This window comes from Drosophila santomea, chromosome 2R (genome assembly GCF_016746245.2).
Source record: "Drosophila santomea strain STO CAGO 1482 chromosome 2R, Prin_Dsan_1.1, whole genome shotgun sequence".
In the NCBI taxonomy this organism is placed as follows: Eukaryota; Metazoa; Arthropoda; class Insecta; order Diptera; family Drosophilidae; genus Drosophila; species Drosophila santomea.
The window spans coordinates 16,408,440-16,431,363 of NC_053017.2; the positions used below are offsets into that span (position 1 = coordinate 16,408,440).

The 22,924-nt window shown below is 42.6% G+C and overlaps 2 protein-coding genes, 1 long non-coding RNA gene and 4 other non-coding genes across 11 annotated transcripts; 4 read left to right on the plus strand and 3 right to left on the minus strand.

Moving 5' to 3' along the window:
- The first annotated feature begins 520 nt into the window (after positions 1-520).
- On the plus strand, positions 521-18,506 carry LOC120445563 (dnaJ homolog subfamily B member 6). Of its 5 annotated transcripts, none has more exons than XM_039626043.2 (8): positions 521-629; positions 1,163-1,199; positions 16,270-16,447; positions 16,556-16,665; positions 16,788-17,048; positions 17,323-17,529; positions 17,592-17,901; positions 17,974-18,506. In XM_039626043.2, exons 3-8 carry the CDS (start codon positions 16,383-16,385, stop codon positions 18,074-18,076), a joined length of 1,056 nt encoding a protein of 351 aa, XP_039481977.1. In that variant the 5' UTR covers positions 521-629; positions 1,163-1,199; positions 16,270-16,382; the 3' UTR covers positions 18,077-18,506. The 5 variants fall into 5 exon arrangements, with proteins under 5 accessions (XP_039481977.1, XP_039481975.1, XP_039481980.1 ...); XM_039626041.2 differs by having other exon boundaries at positions 528-700; XM_039626046.2 differs by lacking the exon at positions 16,788-17,048 and having other exon boundaries at positions 537-700.
- Trnae-uuc lies at positions 2,216-2,287 on the minus strand. Its single transcript has one exon. It is a non-coding gene; the product is annotated as a tRNA-Glu (tRNA).
- Trnae-cuc lies at positions 2,525-2,596 on the minus strand. Its single transcript has one exon. It is a non-coding gene; the product is annotated as a tRNA-Glu (tRNA).
- Positions 2,787-2,858, plus strand: Trnae-uuc. The gene has a single exon. It is a non-coding gene; the product is annotated as a tRNA-Glu (tRNA).
- LOC120445564 lies at positions 3,585-5,389 on the minus strand. The gene is made up of 3 exons (XR_005615760.2): positions 4,618-5,389; positions 3,999-4,560; positions 3,585-3,942 (listed from the first exon to the last, which is right to left on the minus strand). It is a non-coding gene; the product is annotated as an uncharacterized LOC120445564 (long non-coding RNA).
- On the plus strand, positions 14,580-14,651 carry Trnaq-cug. Its single transcript has one exon. It is a non-coding gene; the product is annotated as a tRNA-Gln (tRNA).
- Positions 18,507-19,402: 896 nt separating the features above from the next.
- On the plus strand, positions 19,403-22,918 carry LOC120445765 (tyrosine-protein kinase Shark). Its single transcript, XM_039626361.2, has 5 exons — positions 19,403-19,590; positions 19,697-20,193; positions 20,266-20,787; positions 20,848-22,069; positions 22,128-22,918. Exons 1-5 carry the CDS (start codon positions 19,512-19,514, stop codon positions 22,619-22,621), a joined length of 2,814 nt encoding a protein of 937 aa, XP_039482295.1. The 5' UTR covers positions 19,403-19,511; the 3' UTR covers positions 22,622-22,918.
- The last annotated feature ends 6 nt before the right edge of the window (positions 22,919-22,924 follow it).

The window sequence follows — 22,924 nt, forward strand, 5'->3', positions numbered from 1 at the left end:
TATGTTATATACAAATTTAAGAACCTTAAGTCTTGTAAAATGTAGATTATGTATTTTTACAGTAAATTGTAATGTATTTAAGAATAAACATTAAAATAGTTAATCATTAATCATTTATTAAACAAAAATACAAGAATTCAGAATGTTTCTCGTTCCTACTTTTCTATTAAACGGCACCCTCAATTTGATTCAAAACAAGCCGCCAAGTTTTTTACCTGGCAATTGCAAAATAAAATGTAATTCGACATTTAGAAAGCAAGTTTAGTGGAATCTAAATTCCTTATCTTATCAATTATATTTAATTGAAGTGTTTTTTTTTAAGTATTAATATCTGCTGTTTTTTCAATTTCTCTACCATATATTATTTTTAAACTTTTATCTTTGCATTTTCAAATGTAGCTTGTAATTGTAGAATTTAAGCTTTAGTTCACCTCGGAATCAGTTCGATTGGCGCAACTGGTTGCACACCTCCCTGAATCAAATCGATAGGCAGGCGAGTGCTAGTGGTCGCTGCTTTTTATCGCTTTGGGTAAACAGCTGTGGAAAAAGCGCGCTTGGCCAAAAGTGAAGTAGCGGGTGAATTTTGTGTTTCTCGACCTGCAAGCGCGCGGATCTGTGCAGACTGACGGGTAATCGAGTGCGGTCATATACTCAATGCCAAATTCTAAATACTGCTAAATAAAACAGAAAATAGCTGAAGGTATAAATGAAAATAAAATAGAAATAAAAAAGTGAAGTTGACATTGAAGTGGCATCGCATGTGTGTGTGAGTGTATTAACTTGTGCTGGTGTGCGAAATTCTTTTGTGCTCCGTTTTGTTGTGCATTAAATAATCACAAAATAAGCTGGAACTCAAGTTTCAAATGCAAACGGCACGCTTCGTGTCCGAATAGTTGTTTTGTAAAAAATCAATAAAGCGCCGTAATTTTCGCCGTGCTATACATATGTAGTTGTTGTTGCTGCTACTGCGACAGGAGTTTCCGTCAACAACTCGCGTCGCTCTCGCTCTCACCAACAGCCCCTCTCTTTCCCCCACGCGGTGTTGCTTATCTTATTTACTCACGCCTATTTCTTGTTTTACTATATCTCGTATTGGATTCGCATTTGTTAGATACTTCTAATGAAATTAATTGTTCGCTTGTTTTTCGGTTTGGCACCAAAGGAAGGAGATCATTTCCAGCTAAAAGCATCGCAAAAGGGTAAGCACAATACCAAATAATAAACAAACTAAGCACAGTACACAAACAGAGAAATGCGGAATTTAACAAGTTCAATAATCGAAAGTGCCTCTATTGTGCTCTCTGTTGCACGCACGCACACGGCCGTATGCTAATTACAACGGTTCATTGCTCTGCTCATCGAGATTTTGACATATTGTTGCTGTCCCCCTTTGACATGTTGGGCCGTGTTTCCTCAAAAGATAATAATGCAGCTGCCTCAGCGATACCGTTAAACTCGTTTCTGACTCAAAATGCCAATTGTTTTTCGTTAACGCTTACTTTAATTTGCCTTTTTTGGACAACTCGCAATTTGCCTGTCCCGCAGCCTCTCAAATTTGTTGCAATTAAAAATTGATTTTCCGTTTGCCAAGTCAGCTTGTAAATAACAACAATAACAGGCAAACATCGGTTTCTGCAACAATGAAAAAGCAATTTTCCGTATCTACTACAAAGAAAAAAGAAACTGAAAAAACGTTCAAAACTCAGTCAAGGCATTGTGCCCGTTTTATAGTTGTTGCTATTCGCTTGCCACACGTTTTGCGGCAGGCTATTGTCGTTGTTGTTGTTGCTTCCAGTACATGTTGCAATTCTGGGCATGCCTAATTTTCGGTTTAACAAAAGTTAAGTACTCTAGCTCTTTGAGCTTTTGCCCGTCGTTAACAAAACCGTTTTTCTTCCCCTTTTTCATTTTTTTTTTCTCTCTACATAAGCACAAACATCAACAATTGACAACTTGGGGCAAAAAAAAAAGCAACGGCAATAAAAAAGTCTCGAATTATTTCGTAGCGTGTCCGATTGGCATCAATTGGTGGCGCTAGGAAATTGCAAAGAAGAAATAAAGCACAGAAGGAAAGCAAAAGCAAACATAAATACAGTCATTACCGATAGCAATAAGATTTTTAGATTTGGGTAATATGTGGATAACCAATTTCCACTTATTTTCAAGAATATTTCGGTTGAATAAAATAAATAAAAATTATTTAAAAAAAATTTACTTCCCATACCGGGAATCGAACCCGGGCCTTCTGGGTGAAAGCCAGATATCCTAGCCACTAGACCATATGGGAGGCTGACTGCAACGTAGCTAAGACTCGTTTTGTATGAATTGAGTGCTTGCTTTGCTTGTATTTTGTGCGATTTTTTCGCTCGGCGCATAACAAACTAGTAACAATATAATAAAATTAAACAAAATAGAAAAATAAAATGAAACATTTTATTTAATAGTCAGAAAACTAATAATTATACCAACCCCTTTAACAACCCTCTCGTGTTAAATAAAACAAAACAAAATTAACCAAAAAAGTTTCCCATACCGGGAATCGAACCCGGGCCTTCCGGGTGAGAGCCGGATATCCTAACCACTAGACAATATGGGACTTGTGTGAACAGCGGCAAAAGTGTGTAGTTAGTCTACCTCTTAGGATACGTTAAACAGTTACGAACGCAAAGATTCTTTTATTAAATTCAAATTTCACAGGAAATAAAATTCCTTATAAGTATGTGCACCATTATTTAACAAAGAGAAAGACCAACACCATTATATCAGTTGGAAGAAAGTAGAACATATCCCATATGGTCTAGTGGCTAGGATATCTGGCTTTCACCCAGAAGGCCCGGGTTCGATTCCCGGTATGGGAAGTACTTTTTTTTATAATTAAATCCATTACCCTAGCTGATAGTTTTCATCAATCAAACTCTTTCTTCCTCTTCCCACCAATTGCATAGCAGGCATCAATTGGTTTGGACTCGAAAATCAGACAACAACTCCACTTATTGACCTGTACTTAGAGGCGGTATAACACGAAGCGGGGTTCAAGTGGTGTTTTAATGAGTCTCAGCTGGGTATGATCCGGCTCAACGAACTTCCTCCGCTCTCTGCCACCCATTTCCATTAAATGCTGCAGCTGCAACTCAATTTTTAAAACCCCGACACTCGATGGAAAAAACGGCTAATTCATCAAAAGTGTGGCAAAGCCGAAAGCCAAAAACAGTGAGCCATTGTTGTTGCCTATCACGCCCACTTTTTTGCTGGGGCTCGCCCCGTTTGATGCATGCTGGCAGTCGCTTGCCACTTTCCAAGTCAATTGAAAAACTCGTGTAGCTTTTTATATGCCATCATCTTGAACGAGCTTGTGTATCGTATCCAGACATTAGAAGCGCGTGTGAGACATACGATTGAGCAAGAAGCGAAGAAAAAGGCAAAGCGTACAAATTACCATTTTTTATAGTTTCTAAGTGAGTTTGTATTTTTTTCCTCAAAGAAAGCCAAGCCCCGACAATCGATGGCAGCATATGAGAGAAGCAACAAAAAAAGACGGTAACTTTTTCGTTTCTGTTGAACGCTAAAGCAACGCCAACGCCGCCTGAGCTTTTGTTTTTATTGTTAAACCAGTTGATCAGTTGAGCGACAGCAAGAACGAAAGACGCCAGCTGCTGCTGGCTATATGGTATGGGTATACATCTCCGACTTGCCAGCTACGCTGGCTGCATATTAAGCGCCCCCGCTGCGCGCCTGCGCGTCCAACGACCGCATTGTTGTGAGTTGTCTAAGCTCTGTTTGTTTTGTTTTCAATCCGCATCAGCCAGACTAGCAGGTAGGAACCGAGTCGACTCCACTGGGGTTCGATCGTTCAAATGTGCAGGAGGAGCCAGCTTAATTGAATTGTTGGGGCAGCCTCGACCATTTCCGTTCCGCTTCCAGAGGATTTGATTGCTTAACAATCTGAAAAATAATTTTTAATGGCTATGTGTGACCTAAGGAAAGTAGTTCAAATTTACAGTCAACATTGTATTATTATCTTATCCACCACTTTGTTTTAAATCCTTGATATATTTGCTTTAGTTCCATTGACTTTGCCAGGGTGAGAGTCAAAAGCAAGTAATGTCAGTTTGTAGAAAATGAGCAGCCGACTCGACTGATAAAAAAATAAAATTCCAATGAACTCAGTTATGGGGTTTTAGACTTTTAAGTGTGCTTTGTCGTCTATCGCCACCATAAAGGCAATTAACATGCAAACTTTGCCAAACAATCAATCAGCTAAAAGAGGCTCACGCACTCCCCATTTCTTTGTTCAAGTCTCGACTATTTCGTGAGGTGCAGCTGGAAAGAAAAACGTGTAAATTTCGTTTGACAGTTGACAGTAGGAGAAGAAAAAGCTGAAAACAGGCAATGCTCTTTTGGGGAGCTGGCCAATGCTCTCGACAGTCCGAAATCGCAGTCGTAGTTTCACTTCACCCATTTAGCATGACAATCAGACGGCCAGGGGATGGGACACTAATACGCGGGGTCATGCATGGCCTGCAGTTGAAATCGTCGTCCACACCTCTTTTGCTTTGTTTGCTGCAAAAAAGTAAAAATAAAAACGGAGGGTTGGGGGAGAAGTACAGTAACTCAAACCGTTTTCACTCTTAATTTTCATTTTAGTGAAAATTCGCTTGGGACACGCCCCAGACTTCGTATCTCCGCCCCAAATAAAAATGAAAAGAAGGGCCCCCAAAGGCCATTGACACACATTTTGGCACGGCTTTGCGTGCTGGTGAGTCCAAGTCCAAGAGCGAGGCCAACATACTGGGGGTTTCTGGTCGCAACACGACACATGTAGCTATATCTTCCAGAAGTTCGGGTAACGAATATAAAGAAAGTGTTCGAAAAACGATACGATGATACAGACGCATGACCAATAAATAAATTGAAATTTTTACGCTTCGAAAGAAAGAATCGCAGCGAAGTCTGTCTGGGAAGAGGAACTGGTTTCGGGGAAGGCTTAGTCCCAAGTCTGGATCCCTATAATCGCTTCGTTTGCCTCGGCGGGCCGCAGGCTCCACTACGGATCCACAGCTGCAGCTGTGACCCACTCCCAGTTGTCCATTTAAAGCGGCCAGACGACGCGACGCGGTCTGTAACGTATCTGCGCACATTTATCGCCATCGCAGGCTGGCCAGCAAAAGAGTCAGCCAGTCTGGCCGGCACTTTTTAAGCATTTTGCGTCAATGTTTCGCGGGTCTAATGCCAAAAATCAGAAATAAAAATTTCACCTCCGGTCACACGCTTGAAAAGTCACACTCGACAGCAGCAACAACGCAAACTGACGGAATGAAAAGCGCCACAAGGTATTGTGAAAATTGGCTAGTTAATTAAACAAACTGCGCCCATGGCTCATGAAATTGAGTGGAGCAGTGAAAATGGAACGGATGAAATAATGGAGTCGATTTTTTATTAAGATCTAGTCTTAACAATTAAGCACAGTAAAATTTGTTTCAATTAGTTAACAAGGGACTTCAAGTTGGTTAACAAGCCGCTTTCTTCAGATCTAGCGAGGTCACAAAGCACACACCTTAAGCAATTGTTATACTTAAATACGATCGACTAGAAATAAAATAAAACAATAAGCCAGAAAGGAAATGAATTTTAAACAATGATAAATTTCCAGCCTCTTTAAAACTCGAATAAAGCGTAGGCTTTTCTTAAGTGAAAAGCAAGCATACAAGTCGAATCCACGATATCGCAAATAATGCATTACCTTATTGGGCTTAATTTGATGTGGGGCCGTCGATTATTTTTAGCTTTTAGCTAATCCAACAGCAATTCAAGCCGCTCCATTTACTTGGCTGCGCATTTTGCGGCTGATGAGTTTTCATTAATTACCAAAACGGGTATTTGGCCATTGAGGCGATTTTGTTTTTCTTTTCAAGTCGTTGTGGCTTCTTTTCATCGAGCCCATAAAGATAAATGAATGAATGTCCGGATGCACTTGAAGCGCACATAAAAATTGTTGCCTGTCAGCGTCATTGAAACTGTGGTTTAGATCCACCTATCCACCGGGTTTGTCAGTGGAAATCGCATCTTGTAAACTTCAGTTCGTATAGCTTACTAACTGTGCCTGGTAAATCAATCATTGCGTCTGCTTAGCTTCAGTTTCAGCCTCGTCTTCGTCTCCGGCTATTTAAATTAACCGGTTCGCCTTGTTTGCGGTCCGCCTAATGAGCGGCACTTGTTGTCCGCTCAAGAGTTTTTGGAGAGATTGCATCCACTAAGCCGCAGACATGGACTCGCAGGCAGATACAGCCATCACCATAATCATATCCCGTGTCCATCTTCATGTTACCGAGGTAATGCTTTCTCTACGGGGATTTTGTGGGAAAGCCTAGGGCCTATCGAATGATGAGCTTTATCGCTCACACGTGTCTCGGAACGCACAAAATGTAATTTATTAACTGGTTAAGACCCTATGGCGGCAGAGCATGTTAGGCAGCTGGAGTAAGGAACTAGATAAATCGAATTAAAAGGTCAGAAAATGTGTAGGGAATGTGTAAGATCCCTCAACAGCGAAAACAACATCATTAGAGAATTTTATCAAGTTTAAGAAGTGAAGCTCTGCAATCAGAATGTAGTTTCAAGTATCTCAAGCCAATAGCTAAACACGTTAAATAGTTAACAATAATATTGGCTTAGGTTCCTGGAGATTCGCAACAAGCAGCTTCTAGTTTTGGGTACCCACTGCTTAACAACTGAAAATGATGTCATTAAAAGACTTTTGGCTTATGTAGCTCTTATAAAGCTCCGCTCATCTGTGTATAGAGCTCGATTCTTCCCTTGAAACTCTAAAGAATCTGGCATTGCAACCTGATGATTACGGCAATCGTATTTCCAGTGGACTTGGCTCATTAGCAGCCTTGCTCTGGCATGCTTTCCGATCGAATTCATTTGCAGCTATCCACTAAATTTAACCTTAGCACGATATCGCTGTACTTCGTATTATAGTGAGTTGAATGCTGGCGCGTGTTACGCATCAAATGGGTATGTGTACACTGATACATGAATTGGATTCGATTCGTTTCGATTCAATTTCCTAGTGAAGCCAAGACGAAGAGCGAAGGTTTCCAATGAGGCGCGGCAATTTGACCAAGACTGAGAGTTGCCATTGCTCAATGTATCTACATCTGTAGCTCTATCTTTAGCTGTATCTATTTCCATTAATTAGAGGCAAGCGATGATGCGTCAGTCGGGTATCTTTTGTCTGAAACGAGCTTGGAGGCAATAAGCAACTGGCAAGAGATATTATAATAATTTATATGATTTCGCATTGTTCTGTTGGCCGCTTCTTCGCATTTCGCATTGTTTATTTAATTTGCCAACTCAACTTTTTTCGCTCCGATTTGCGTGTCATTTCTGAGATGCTTTTTACCCCTGAGTCACGTTCAATGTCGCGGTGTTAGCCGTGCTTCTTCATTGCAAATGGCCCAGCACTAAACCAAAAGAAAGAAAAAAAAAAACCAAAAGTGGCTAAAAAGCATTTTGCACCATCACTTAACGTTGCAGCTTCCACTTAAAGTGGCAGTATGGACGCCTATCAACATTGTGGATTAAATAAAATTACCTTTCTGTGCGACAAGCAATTACTTCTCAATTACAAATTTACTATCTTGGCTTGGCGCTCTCCTTACTTTTTATGATTATTGCATTCAATTAAACTAAATTGCTTTGGAAATTGGTCTCGTTTGGCCACTTGCCAGTCGTTTCACTGCGGGCGCCATCTCTCAGCTTTCATTTTGCTGGATGGCTTTAATTCCCAACTATTTATAATAATTACTAAAGCAAATAAACCCACACAAAACGCAGCCGTAACTATAAAAAAAACTTTGTTCAGCGTGAGCGTCAGAGATCATTGGGGCAGGGTCTCAAACTGGGCCGCAGAGGCCCATTTCCAACTGACCAAGTCTGTGAAGACCATAAACCTCAGATAAAAAACTGCCTACGACGACGCGGCGTCTGCCTGAAATTTTTCATTTCAGCTGAGCAAGCATTTTACAGAGTCATCGCCACAGCCAGTTGACCTTAAAGTTTGTTGTACCCTGAGTGCTTGGAAATTTAAAATTCAAATGGGTGAAATGGGTGCCAGAAGTGCTTCCAAAGTTTAGATGAAGTAATAAAGAAAAGAGGAAACTGTTTATATGGTAACTTTAGAAGTTGGTGAAGCGCTAATGGATAACTTTGAAATTGTTTGTTAAAGTCGTCATCATAAGAAACAAATTAACTTTGTAGTTATGGGGTATTTTACAAAAATTAATTATCGAGTTAGTATTTAATAATGTTGAAGCCGTGAAATAATAGTGTTGATGCATGTGTTTATATCTCAGAGCTTCTTTAGATAAAAAGTATTCCAGTTAAAGTACCCAAACGAAATATAGCATTTAAAGTGCTTAAATCAAAGACTTTATTTAGCTAACAAATTGTTCAAAGTTGATTTTAAACCAGAATTGGCAATTAACTCCTATAAGTAATGTCATCCGGCGAACTCCAGACGCTGAAATTTCTTTACGTGACTGGCGGCTCTTATGCCAGTAGAACATTGAACACCTGTGGCTAAACACACACATATTGGTGGCTAAACACACACAAGTGTTGCTGGCACGAAAACCCATCTTCATGGGCCCAAAAGTGTTCTCGCCAATTTTTTGTCTGACTTTGAGGTTTATCTAATTGGGAAATGTTGGCAATCTGCACGTTAACTAACTCTATAGAGCTACTTGCTACAAATTGGGCAACTGAAGTCGAAACAACTAGCCAATTAAGGCCATCAATCATGCTGCCCTTTAATTTCGGAGCTGAATTGTGTTGATGGGGATTCCAAGTGAATTTCCACTTTCGCTAATAAAAACTTGGCTTAGTATCAGGTGGAGTTATGGAGTGGATTGGTAAGACGTTTATGTCTATGGCAAGCGGAGTAGGTTTTTTATTTCTCTTAGTGCCTAGTGCAAGCTAATCACATGTTTCCGTTGCTGAAAAAGAAAAATAGCCTCAGGTGGTTGGCTGCGGTTTTGCGCTTTAATAACTTCATTGTCAATGCAACATACATGCGCTCCAAGTTGCACACTCGACAAAAAACACAAAAGCAGCCAGCCAGGCTTGACTTCTCGTTGTGCCATCCAGTGGAAGGCCATTGTCCACCGGATTTGATCTAGATGCATCATGTGCAGTGTCCAGTACACAGAAGGAAAAGCACATGAACTTATTGTAGATCCAAATATAGTAGTTCTAATATATACATAATATAGTGGTTCTAACATAGTAGGTATTTTGGTTTTGTTAAATCATTAAGTTGTGAACCATAATTGATAAGATAATGCTGAAATCTAGTCCAATTTCTTACGGTGCACTCGCTGCACAGTAGCTCTGGATGGCCGAAGGAGATGGCTATCAATTGTGGCTTAGATTTATGTATATGCACATACATACCGCCTAAGGAAGCATTGAACCCGTGGAGAGAGAAGTCGGGCGTTTAAGATCATCTTAGTTGCTGCGATGATTCCACAAATCAGACGTCGGGCATTGAGATCATCACCGCCAGCTGTCTGTCTGTTGGATCGCTATGGATCGGACTACAGGTTTATTTGTAGATCGATGGTGGGTAGTTTTTATGTGACCGAGCATCAGGGGGGGCGGTTTTCGTATTAAACTCGACTTGCCTTATTGAGTTTTTGGTGTTTTATGACTGCATGACTCGGACACGACCGTTTGTTACACCCGCACAAGCGCGGTGAGTTGAGTTTGCACATAAGGCTTTATTATATTAGATCACAGTGCGCCTCAACTTCTTGATTGCCGGCATATATTTATCTGAGCAAGTATAAACAAGTGGATGCTTGTCTGCCAAATATTTACATATTCTTCCGAGTATCTTTTTGGAACGAGTGTGCTAAACCAAGTATCTTATGTGCTCCATCAAAACGGGTTAGAACATGTAAAACAGTAGTAGTTACTAATGGGTTCGTTGTACATTTAATGTTTATCCCCTTTTTAGCCAGGGCGCGTCACAAGTGCTCTTCCCAAATGGGTGAGCCCCAAGGGCCAACTAACTGTGCTTTATAGACTTGAAAAGCCACATAAACCAAACATGACCACAGAACCCGCCCAAAAGAACATATCTTTCAGTTTGGAACCGCAACAATCTAACAACGGCCACAAAAATTACACAGATCATTTCGAAATTTACATTGGAATGATTTTTTATTTATGCGGCGAACATTCAAACGAAGAGTGAGAAGGGCTTTTGATTAGATATGGTGCACTGATCCCCGCCCCCTGACTGCTGAAAGAAACAAAACAAACTGGAGGGCAAGCCCCCCTTTGGCTGTGGATCCAATAGATTGGATGATATTACAACAGTTCCAAGTCTATTAAAAATCATTTGGCCAGCGGGGAACCGCCAGCTGCAGATGAATCAGCATTAGCTTTTCGAATGGTTGTTGCTTTGCTTGTAACACTTACAACACATTTTCATGTTGTATGGTGGGGGAAAAGCTGCGGGCATGGAACCTATCTATCTATCTATATATAGATGGATTCCCACGCCCACGTGTCTATTTCTAGGTCTTGTGTGTGATTGTGGCTTTTCTCAGGTCTTTTGTCGATTGCTTCACATGGCATTGCATTGTGGCTGCGCCGATGTTTTCGCTCTTTTTCCTTGAATTGTGCAATTTGGCGAGTTTCCACCTTGGCTTCCCTTTTGTTTGGCTTGTTTCCCCATGCTTTCCATTTTGCTACCCTGCCTGCCTAATTTCTGTTATTTTCCCCTAATAATTACTGACCGTTTATTTGCTGTTCCAATTTCGCCCAGTTTGCTGGCGATTTCTTTCCTCGCCCGCTGAAACACGTCAATGTTTTGGCCTATTCGCTGCTCTGCATTAATATTTTTCTTCCGCAATACTTATGACCAATTCGCTCTTTCCACCCAACTAAAAATAAATTCCCACACATCGAAAATGTGTTGTGTTTTGTGTGGTGCTATATAAAAGTTGCAATTTATAAACTTTTCAAAAATTTTCGCAAATCAATACGAGCACCTCCCTCTGTTCTCGGTTCTCATCCACCACCTGCTGTTGTGTCCGCACAGTGGGCTAAAATTGTGGAAATTGTGCCTCTGGAAAATGAGTCTTAGGTCTTCCAGTTACTCGATTTTCCCAATCCAAGTCACTCATTTAAATAAATCAAAAGTTTATACTGTATTGGTAAATATATTCCGTTATCTTGGAAATATCGATTTCGACCACTGTTGAACGGCCTAAACGACTCGTGGTGAGAGTTCTAAAATTAAATATTTAAATTTGTCGTTACATTTTTGGCTTCGCTCTGTCGTCTTGAGCGTTATAAACTTTGGCCATAAAACTCATCTTTATTCAAATTAACATGGGTCGCTATTCAGACTTGGAATCAATGCGGGAATGAGTCTAGGTGAAGGAGAAACGATTTCGGCGGAAACTGGAAGATGAATCACGTTGGAAAAAAAATAGGGGACTTAACCGGTGGAATAATAAACCAACTGATCGGCCTCTAATATACGGCACTCTCTGATAACGAAAGTACCCGAAAGATAAATGATAGCGAAGAGATAGCGCTTCAAGAAACAGCGTAACAACTTCCGGTGAGGCACAACAATAACAATCAGTTAGTTGATTAGTTGCAAAAACTGAGAATCTCTCCCCCACACTCTCTCTCTCTTCTCTCTCTGGCTGTTGCTGCTCCCCCACAACAGCACAGAAAGTGAAGCATGGCAATGCCGTCAGCTGGTTTTTCGCTCTCTCTTTTGATCACCGAGTTGTTTCTTGTGCTTTGCATTCAATTCTCAACGATTCATTGCCGCGTACGGCTGCAAACGTTTTTTTTCGTTAATTTTAACATTTCTTAGCTCGCTGCGTTTTCCGTGTTTTTGTTTTATAATGTGCAGCTTCGACTCCGCGAACAAACGTAGCATTAAGTTAAAAACGAGATTGACCTTTGCTGGTTAACAACAACAGCAGCAACATCAGCGACCGATGTAAATATACACATACATAAATATTTAAAAAGTGCGAGTGCATCGCTCATTGCGTGACTTTCCATCGAGCTCAACAAAAATATAAATGCGCAGCGTTTTCTTATCGCACGCTTGATTGTGGCAGTGTGTGTGAGTGTGCGTGTGTGTATGTGTGCGATTGCAGCAGAAGTACAAATGTGTATGTAGGTTATGGCAAAATTAGCACCGAAACCATTTACCATTTAACACATAAAAATAGAAAAGAAAATAGGAAGAGCGAGGCAGACAACACGCAACCAACTGTTGATGCTTCCTCTTGCTCCTTCTACTACTTCTCCCCACCTTTATCCAACTTTATCGCTATTTCCCCGCCTTGTTGTTTGCTTATCATCGATGCGGCGTGACACAATTCAAGTTTAATCGCAGCGACAACAAATCGAAAAGTGTAAGGAAAATCTTGGCTGCACTGTTGCCGCCAATCGATGCGATGGTGATGTAATTTGCATAAACAACAATAACCAAGCTGCGAAAACAACAAACATTCGGCTTTCTGCAGACTGCAGACCGCAGACTAAACGCATACATAATTTTTGGCGTCACTTCAGGTTTAAAGCTGCGCCATGTAGGCAGCAGCTCCATGTGTGTGTGTTGTTATTGTTGTTGTTTTTGCTGTCTCTGGCAAACACACTTGTTGAATGTGGAGTCCCTCGAGTTTGTGATTAAAGCTGCTTGAATGCGATACGGCTAAATAAGTGAATAAACAAAGGGAGGTAAATAATGCGGGCTACAGATACACCGAAAATATTCACTTATTACGCACAAATCTGCACCAAGCGCTCTTAAACATTTTTAATTGACATCTTAAATGAGTAAGAGTTATATTATTGTAATTGAAACCATATGTGCTTAAAAAGTAGCTGGTGTGTTCGTCACTAAAAGCTCTTATCTTTCGTCTTCCTCGTCACGGAAATTACATTCTAAATAAAAGGAGCTCAGGGCTAGCTAAAACCAATATTTGCAATTTGCAATTTTATTTTAAACGCAAAAAAATAAAGTGAATCAGCCTTATAAATTTCTATGAACGGACTTTTTATTGAGCAATATTTAAGCAGTGATTTTCGTATTTATCAGTGGCGTGACCTTGCACTTATGACTTCGTTCTGTAAAGAACAATCTGAGACGGAATGTCTCAGACTGTGAATCATTCACTCGATGAAATGGGTTTGATATTTAAAAACCAGTTACGATTAACGTATTCGTATGTGCTGCGTTAATTTCCTCATTTGTGTTTGAGAGCCTCTTAAAACGTTACATCTCTTCTTGTATGTAAATCGTAATTTATTCAATGGGAATTTTCAAATAATATATCAAATCGTCTCAGAATCCTACTCGATTTTCGGGTTAATGAAGTCGTAAAGCAGACCAATAAAAGTAAGCAATTGCTTTGTCGTGCAATCTGATTTGAACCCTTTTTTTTAAGATGCTTCTTTTAGTCTTTATGGGGCTGTAAAAATCGGAGAGTAAACTCTATATAACCATCTGCTTCAGCGAGGGCATTTGTCTGCTTAAGCAAAGCTATCTGTGGATCTCTAGCTAGCTGAAAGAACAGCCAAATGCCTTAAATGCCGCCGACGCCCACAAACCGATGGCAAGGTGCTGAGTGTTGAGTGCTGATCTCTGATTTCTGACTGACTGCCACGAGATGTGCTGGCGCAGATATCCACTGCTTCTATTCCAAGCGATGCCATTCGACGTGAGCCAGTGAAATCCAAGCCAGAGTGAGCCGGTCTTCAGCTGCCTCATTACCCATTACTCGCCCCTTGGCATCCCAACCATCCTGCTCATCTGGTGACCGGGCTCCTCATCCAGTTTCTCCTCTGACGTGTATGTGTCATGCGGATGGCTGGCCAGCCAGAGAGTCAGCCAGTCAGCCAACCAGCCATCAGAAACGTCAGCGGCTGCTTTTAGACAATGCTACGAGTTCCTACACCTACGACCTAGAATTTGCCGAATATGTCAACAGGTATATACTCAATAGCCAGCCGTAAAGCGAACAAACTACGCGCACACACACACACACACGCACAGACAAGCCGGCAATATCTCTATTTCCCTATATACGCTATATAGATAGCTCTATGTTCGTACATACTTGTATAACTGAAGGGGGAATGGGGAATTCATTCAAATGTATTTATACTATTTTGTTCTTTTCCCGCAAAATTCGATTTCGATTCGTATTTATAATCGGGGGTGTTCTCAAACCTATTGCCACATGTAAGCAGACTAATCCCAAAGAATCATTAGATATATCTTCATACGTATCTGAACGTATTTTAACGTATGTTTGTAGAATAGGAAATGCAGCAAGTGAAACGGAAAGTGTGAGTGTCTAATGTGGCGATTCGAACTTGAATGGGAAATCGCGCGGTCCGGAAGTTCAAGGGTCTGTGTAACGGTAAACAGAAAGTCCTTACAGCCTGCCATCCCTTTCTCACCAGCTTGCAGCATGCGCAGTGCGAATTTCCCGAGCAGAAAAAGGAAAATGGCCCAGGACCAATACGGTGGTTCCATGGTGTAATGGTTAGCACTCTGGACTCTGAATCCAGCGATCCGAGTTCAAATCTCGGTGGAACCTGAGCCTTGACCTCCTGGGGTCCTTATTTTATCGCCGGTCAACAAAGGATGCCCAACACATAACTTATCCTTGGTATTTTCTTCAGTTTTCGAACTTTAAACTCTGTTATTAGACACGCCCATCAAATTAATAAATAATTAGTTGTTTTGACAGCTCTTTTGATAGTTAAAAGTGCACAGGAATAAATAAAAGCCTTTGTAATTTATTGAAAGCCTTATTGCACTTAAAGTGTCACAGACAAATGTTTTTAATTGCTACTATTAGTACCAATTTAAAGACTGAAATGTTAAGTTATAGTTTTCAGATGCATTGGATCTGTGCGGCCACTGCTTTTTTAAATTAGTTTCCACTTGTATATACTTGTATTTAAATATGTAAAGTATATATGTATCTTTAATCCATTTTGCTCCCACACTTGTATTTGTGTTAATAGACAAATTTATGTGACGCCACGCACACGCAAGCCATCGAAAAGCATAAATTAGATCACAGATCACAGAAAAATGTGAGAAAAATCTAAAAACACGTTCAACTTGGGTGAACCGCCCATAAGAACCAACTCTCGATATTTTCAACCCACATCGAGAGCAACATAAACACAGCCCATCGATGTTGGTCAGTCGAACAACAAGTTTTGAAGTTCAGTTGAGCTCAGTTCAGTTCAGTTTGAGATTGCCGACAAGTGTGTAAATGCAAATTGTCATGTCACTTGGCCGCAGGGCTAATTTATCCCAAGCACTTTTTAACTTGCAACAGCCAACAGAAAAAAAAAAACTAACAAAAAAATAGTAAAATACAGACAATTGGCCGCTGTAATGTGCTTGATAATAAACACTCGCGCATGAAATCAAGCCAAATTGTGTCAAGGGGGCTGCATGACAACGGGCGGCAACAACAATACAAATTAAATAAAATTAGCGACTATTTTGCACGGAAATGAGGGGAGCGATGGAAGATATGGGCTTCGAGATCCGAGATCGGAGATCCAAGAGGGGCGCAAAACGCTTGAGCAACTTTGCCCCAAAAGTTGATGGACGGCTAACTGAGCGCCCTGCACATGAGCCATGTATTCGATATGCTCCTCTCTTTCCCTCTCTACACGGAAAGAAATTCGCACTAAAAATGTTACACGTTTCTCTGTATGCTGACATAACTTTCCCACCTAATAAATCGAAGTAATTGCCATATTCTGCATAGAGATACATTTTAATGATATTGGGTATCTATGATTTTCGAATTACTTTTCGTAGCCTTTTTATCGCCGTGTACTTTTTCGGTTTATCTTGTTCACGGTTTGCGTGTGTGGGCGATGGCATAATGGGGTTTTCGAACGACATTGAACTCGAAAAAATTGAAAAGTGTCGGCGGCCCATGCGAACCAAGCTGTCTTTGACTTTGCTTTACTCGAAATCTCGTGTGTGTGTGTTCCTCTATTTGTTTATGTTTTCTATTTCGCCTTTGCTTTTTCAGCAACAATATCAGAAACAAGCTCAAAATTTAGTTCTGTCAAAATCGAATTCCAAAAGGTAGACATGAAGTCCGTTTCTCAAATATTCCCCGATTTTTTGTGGCTTCTTATCCCTTAACTAACCGATCCGTTTCCGTTCACGTTTTGCAGAAGCCAGAGCCGCAGGATTCGACCGAAAAGTAAACGCATTGGATTGCAATTCGTGCTGAAGCGATTTACAGCGAAAGAGGGGACCACCAAGAAGTCGAATACACACCTCCAACATGGTGGACTACTATAAAGTTTTGGACGTGGCGCGATCAGCTACCGACAGTGAAGTGAAAAAGGCGTAAGTAAACTAATTAGCTACGGCTTAACCCATCCCCGGTAGATGGGATATCAACAATTTTATATGGAAGCAGCTATATATAAGTTAACTGACATTTTCCACTTGCAGATATCGAAAACTGGCGCTTAAATGGCACCCAGACAAGAATCCCGACAACCTGGAGGAGGCCAACAAGCGCTTCCGCGAGCTGTCCGAAGCCTACGAAGTTCTTTCCGATGGTAAGTTCCTGCCACCAAACAGATTTATTCAAGCCCCTAAAAGCAATGTGAAAAGGGGGTAAAACTATGGGCGATCCAGGATTCCTGGCGGTATCAATGCTAAGTCTTTATTGTGTATTTAGCACGTAAGCGCAGGATCTACGATGCACGGGCCACGCTGCACAAATCCTCGACCAGCGGAAGCAGCAGCAACAGCAGCTCCTATTCCCGCTACCGCACTGCTGGCAGCGGAGGAGGATCGGCGTCCTATGGACGGGACTACGACTACGACTACTATCCGGGCTCGGGTTATGGTTCGGGTGCCGGGCGACGGTCTGGCAACCGCTACCAGGCCTTCACCTTCCGCAACATTTTCGAGGGCACTCCGTTCCACAAGCTGTTCGGTAAAGCCGAGAGGCAGAAGTGTTGCAATCGTTTCGTTAATTTGGTTTTGCTGACTGACAACCTGGCGCACGTTGTTCTGTTTTTTTGTTCCATTCTATCTGCAACTAAACGCTGTATTTGCACAGTGATGGGGAGCATTCATAAATAGTACTTTTCCCACCACTGTTTCCATGCTAGGTTTAAGCTAATCCTCGCATCTCGAGCGTTTAATACTAATTTAATCCATCTTCCTGTTATCGCCTCCACTTACCCTGTACTCTTTTCTTTCCACAGAGAAAAAGCGCCGCATATACGATGAGTATGGCAAAGATGGACTGGGTGATCGTGGCCAGAGTCGCTCGCATACCCGCCACCATTATAGCACACACGATTTCGATGACTTCGATATTATGGGCGGCTTTCCGTTTGTATTCCGCCCGCCGGAGGAGGTGTTCCGTGAGTTCTTCGGCATGCACTCGCCCTTCGCCGACTTATTCCGAGGTGAGTTATTAAATGGGGAAAACATCTGCGGAGTGCTAACTTTAATGGCTATCGTTTTTCAGATGCCAACGGATATTCGAATGGCAGCACGAGCGGCTCGAGTAGCAGTCGACGCCATGGCGGTAGCGGTGGAGCGTCTCGCCACCATCATCACCACCAGCACAAATTGGCCAGTCCGTTTGGGGCTCCAATGCTTAACTACTCAATGATGGACTTCTTTATGCCCACCAGCGGTTTCACCTCGTTCTCGTCGATGACAAGCGGTAATGGCAGCAGCGGTGTCACCCACATCTCCAGCGGACCCAGTGCCGGTGTCAAGCGCACCTCCACTTCGACGGTGTTTGTGAATGGCAAAAAACTGATGACCAAACGGTATGTGGACCTCTATTTTCCATCATAGAATCGTTCCTTAAACAAACAATATCGATGTGCTTTTACTTGCAGGGTTGTCGAAAACGGCAAGGAAACTGTCTTTTCATATGAAAATGATGTCCTTAAATCAAAGACTGTGAACGGAGTGTCCCAAAAGCTCTCTTCAATAGCTTAATAATTAAATTCACACATAAACATATATATAAATATATCAACAGAAATCAACAAAGAAAAAGTCATAAATGTAAAGCCGAATATTAACAAACCAAGAAGAGCTCGGAATTCGTAAATGCTTCGAAATATGATACGTTTAACCATTTTGTTCTACACTACAATTTAGTTACTTTTAATGGAACGAACAGCAGAGCATAAATGGATCAACAGCCGGCGAAGGACCTAGCAAAAGCCCATCAACAATAGAAGCACTATCAGCAGCAGCAATATCCACATGAAAATCAATGGAACAGACCACTAAATTGAATCAAATCAAAATTCCCCGTAATAGCAAAATATCGAACTGTATTTTTTAAGAGTACTTTTGAACATAGCTGCCCTACAGAATTGCACCGGTGGAATAAAGCCAGCACCATCGGCACCAGAATCAATTGAAACCCATATTGAAAATGCAAAGCGCGCTTAAGCAATTTAGCCAATAAGTTCTAGGGCCAGACTTTAAAAGATGTTTGGAGCGAGTGTGTTTGGGTGTATATCTTTGGGGGGTTAATTATGTATTTTTCGTGTATGTATCGTTAGTCACTTAAGTTGCCACAATACTTACTAGGAAATCGAAAACTGAAAAATTCAACCTAAGCAACAAGCGAAATTAAAATAGGCTTTGCGTTAATTTTTCTGTAAATTGTAAGGGATTTGAATATTCTAAACGATGACATTTAATGTTTATAAATATTTCATAACCTATGTAAACTTCTCTATTAATTTCGATGCTGTATGCTACGTATAGTCGTTTTTTAAATGCTTAAGACTATTCTCACATAACCTGCAGAGCGAAAAGAAAATAAATCGTAACATAATCGCCAATAATTTAATACTTTGTTTAGTAAAACCTTCATAATGAAAATACAAGAAAAAAAACATGAGAATGGAAATATTAAAAAGGAATCGAAACAATTAACAAGTCTTTTATTATTAATTCATTTTTTAAAACAAAATCGATATAATCTTTTTTTTTTAGGGAAGTAAGTAAAGCAATGATAATTCTAAATTTATATTAAATATTGGGATCGTTAAATCAGGTTTAATCGGACTGGATTTTCATTTGTCATTTAGTATATCGTGGGGAACATTTTTTTCAAAAAATCGTAAGAGAAATTTGAAATTTGCCAGTTTTTCCGCCAACTGATCTATGTTATGGTTGGCAACGCGAATTTATGGTCACACTCGTCCTATTCCACTGACAGTGCTTCCAACTATTTTTTAACGGGAAACTATTCGAAGATTTGCTGGAATTTCAGAGATAAATATCAAGAATCAACAGGGAAAAGCTGAATTGTCAACACTGATCTTGTGGTATTTTTGAACGATCCAGCAACGATCACACTTCACCAAAATTATTAACAAAAGGCAGTAGGATCGGAGCAAATGGCCAAAAAATGAGTCGCGATTCTGATCCCATGAAGTGGTACCACGGCAGCCTGTCCCGCGAGGCAGCCGACGATCTGCTAAAGCAAGGTAAGTGCTGGCCTGAGGCCCCAATTAGCCTGGCAGCAGTGTCGATCGCTGGGATGTGGGCGTGGTGGAGCATAATGATGATGGGTAATATTGTCGCAATCAACAGGTTACGAGGACGGGACATTTCTGGTGCGCGAGAGCAGCACAGCGGCCGGGGACTTTGTGCTGAGCCTGCTCTGCCAGGGTGAGGTGTGCCACTACCAGGTGCGGCGACATGGCGGGGAGGACGCCTTCTTTTCCATCGACGACAAGGTGCAGACGAAGATCCTGCACGGCCTGGACACGCTCGTGGACTACTACCAGCAGGCGGCCAATGGTCTGCCCACCAAGCTGACGGTGCCCTTAATCCGGGATCTGCCACCGCACAACACACGCAGCCACGGAGTGACCAATCTGCTGCATCGCGCCACCAGCAAAAACGAGAGTAAGGTGGTCTTCGAGCTGCTCAAGTGCGGCTACCGGAACTTCGATGCCAAGAACCAGGATGGACAAACGGCCCTGCATCTGGCGGCGCTTTACTCGGACGAGGATATACTCAAGCACCTGTTGAATGCAAAGGTCCAGGTCAATAGCTCCGACTCCTTTGGTTGCCAGCCGCTGCACGTAGGTTTACCTCCGCACATCAATGCATAATGCTCCTTATGAACATTTAATATCAACTACTTGCTTCCGCAGTACGCCGCTCGCTCCAAGCCGGCCAGTTTCATACGCACACTCATCTCGGCGCAGGCCAATGTCCAGGGCAGGAACATTGATAACGGCTATGTGCCGCTGCATGAGGCTGCCAAGCATGGTAACCTGGAGGCTGTGCAGGAGCTGCTCCTGGCTGAGGCGCCACCGTTGCCCAGAACAAGTTCGGGTGAATTTCCATTTGATCTGGCCAAGGAAGCGGGCCAAACGGCAGTGGAAGAATTCCTGCTCAACTACAAACTCCCACCGGCAAATACCACAAGAGAGCAGTGGTACCATGGCACTCTAACCAGAGACGAAGCCGTGGCCATACTACAAAAGCATGCCAAGAAGTTATTAGCCAAACAACCGGACGTTGACACCTCCGGCTGCTTTCTGGTTCGCTACTCCGAGTCGCCGGCGGCCTCGGGATTGGTTTTAACATTGCTCAGTGATCAGGTGGTGAAGAATTTCCGCATTTCGCAAGCCGATCTCTACCAGAATGGTGTTAAGGTGCAGTCTGGCGGGGTAGGTGTTAAGTTATCACCCTACTTTTAATGTTCCTTCTAAAGAAAAGTCTGCTTGCAGTCAAAGTTTCTGTACATCGATGACGGTCCCTACTGGCCAAGCGTGGAACATCTAATCGCCCACTTCATGCGTTTCTCGTACGGCTTGCCAGTGAGCCTCAAGTTTCCGGTTCCGCCACAACCCAAGCCAGAGGTGCCCTCATTCTCCACAATACCTCGATCATCGGTGAAGCCAAAGGCAGCCTCGCCAGCAAGCCCGCCCACTCCAGTGTCGCCACATTCGCTGCATCAACACCCACACGTTCCCGCCCTGACCATAACGAAGAAAAAACAGAAGGAGAACAGTAGCTCCATGTTCAACACTCTGCGACTGACGAGTCCGAAGAAGACGCTGTTCGACATGAATAGCCTGCGCAAGAGCAAGTCCAAGGGCAAACGCAGTGAGTCCGAGAGCAGTGTGATTAGTTCTCTGGCCAGAACGGAGCAGGAGCTGAAGGCAGCGGCGCCCATGCTGAAGAGCCTGTCGTTCTCGACGGAGCTGCCAACGTTCAACGCAGATGGCGGAGCTCAGGCCGCTGCAGGTGGCGAAGTGTACAACGTGCCCAGGAACAACACGCCCATCGAGATTGACCTGCCACCTATTGCCCAAAAGACTGAAGCCGAAGTTGAGTATTTCACGAAGAGTGATGTGGCCATAGAGCGCGAGCGAGCTGGGCAGTGGATCGCCAACGGCTACCAGCCCACAGTGGATGTGCTCTGTCTGTTGGATCAGCAGATCAAGGCGCCCGCCGTGGCGCGTCTAAACTCGATTGGTCCGACCGCTTCAACGGAAACTGAGATGGCCAGCTATCTGCATCGCAAGTGCAGCGGAACTCCGAGCACGCCAAGCGCCACTGAGGTGGAGGCCGCCAAGCTAAGGTTCTTTATTGAGCCAGAAAATCTAGTGCTGGATCGGGAGATCGGACACGGGGAATTCGGTTCGGTGCACAGTGGATGGTTGCTTAAGAAGAGTGGTGCTGGCGAGGAATCCCGTTTGGAGGTGGCTATTAAGATGCTTAGCGACGAACACAGCAACAAGCAGGAGTTCCTGCGCGAAGCTTCAGTTATGATGCGGCTGGAGCACAAGTGCATTGTGCGATTGATTGGCATCTCAAAGGGTGACATGCTGATGATGGTTCAGGAGCTGGCTCCGCTGGGCTCCATGCTGCAGTATATTCTGGATCACGGCCATGAGATCTCGGCCAATTCGGAGCTAAAAGTTTGGGCCTCACAGATTGCGTGTGGTAAGTCAAACTGCAGCCAATTTCTTGAATTCAATTAATTTTTCAATGTTTGTGCCAGGCATGCATTATCTGGAATCTCAGCATTTTGTGCACCGCGATCTGGCCGCCAGAAACATTTTACTGACCGCACGCCACCAGGCGAAGATCAGTGACTTTGGCATGTCGCGATCCTTGAGGCCCGGAAGCACGGAATACCAATTCACCCAGGGCGGCCGTTGGCCCATTCGCTGGTATGCGCCGGAAAGCTTCAACTTGGGCATCTTCTCGCACGCCAGTGATGTGTGGTCTTTTGGCGTGACCATCTGGGAGATGTTCTCCCTGGGCGCACCCCCGTACGGTGAAATATCTAATGTCGATGCCATCAAGTTCGTGGACAGTGGAGAACGTTTGCCGCAGCCCAATCTCTGTCCAGCGTATATCTATGCCGTGATGCAGAGCTGCTGGAAGGAGCGACCCAAAGATCGGCCGACCTTCGTCTATCTCACGGAATTTTTCGCCCGCGATCCTGATTACCAAAACCTGCCGGAGTTGGTGCAAACGGTTCACATTTAGGCCAGTTTCCATTTTCTTCTGAGTGTTCTGAGTGCAATTTTCTTTAGCTATCTTTTGTAATGCCTTCTATTCCGTTTTTAACGTATTAACGAGCTGGGACTCACAGATCACGATTGTTGACCCGTATCCTAGTATTCATGTTTATAGCTTGTAATATATTTTTTATTCAGATGTACAACCAATTTGTGTCAAACGAAGCGAACAAGTGCCTTAAAAGATTTATCATATAAACTTTGTATTCATTTTTACAAATCCATTTTGTTTCACTGGTTATACAAAATAAAAACTATTTTTATACACACT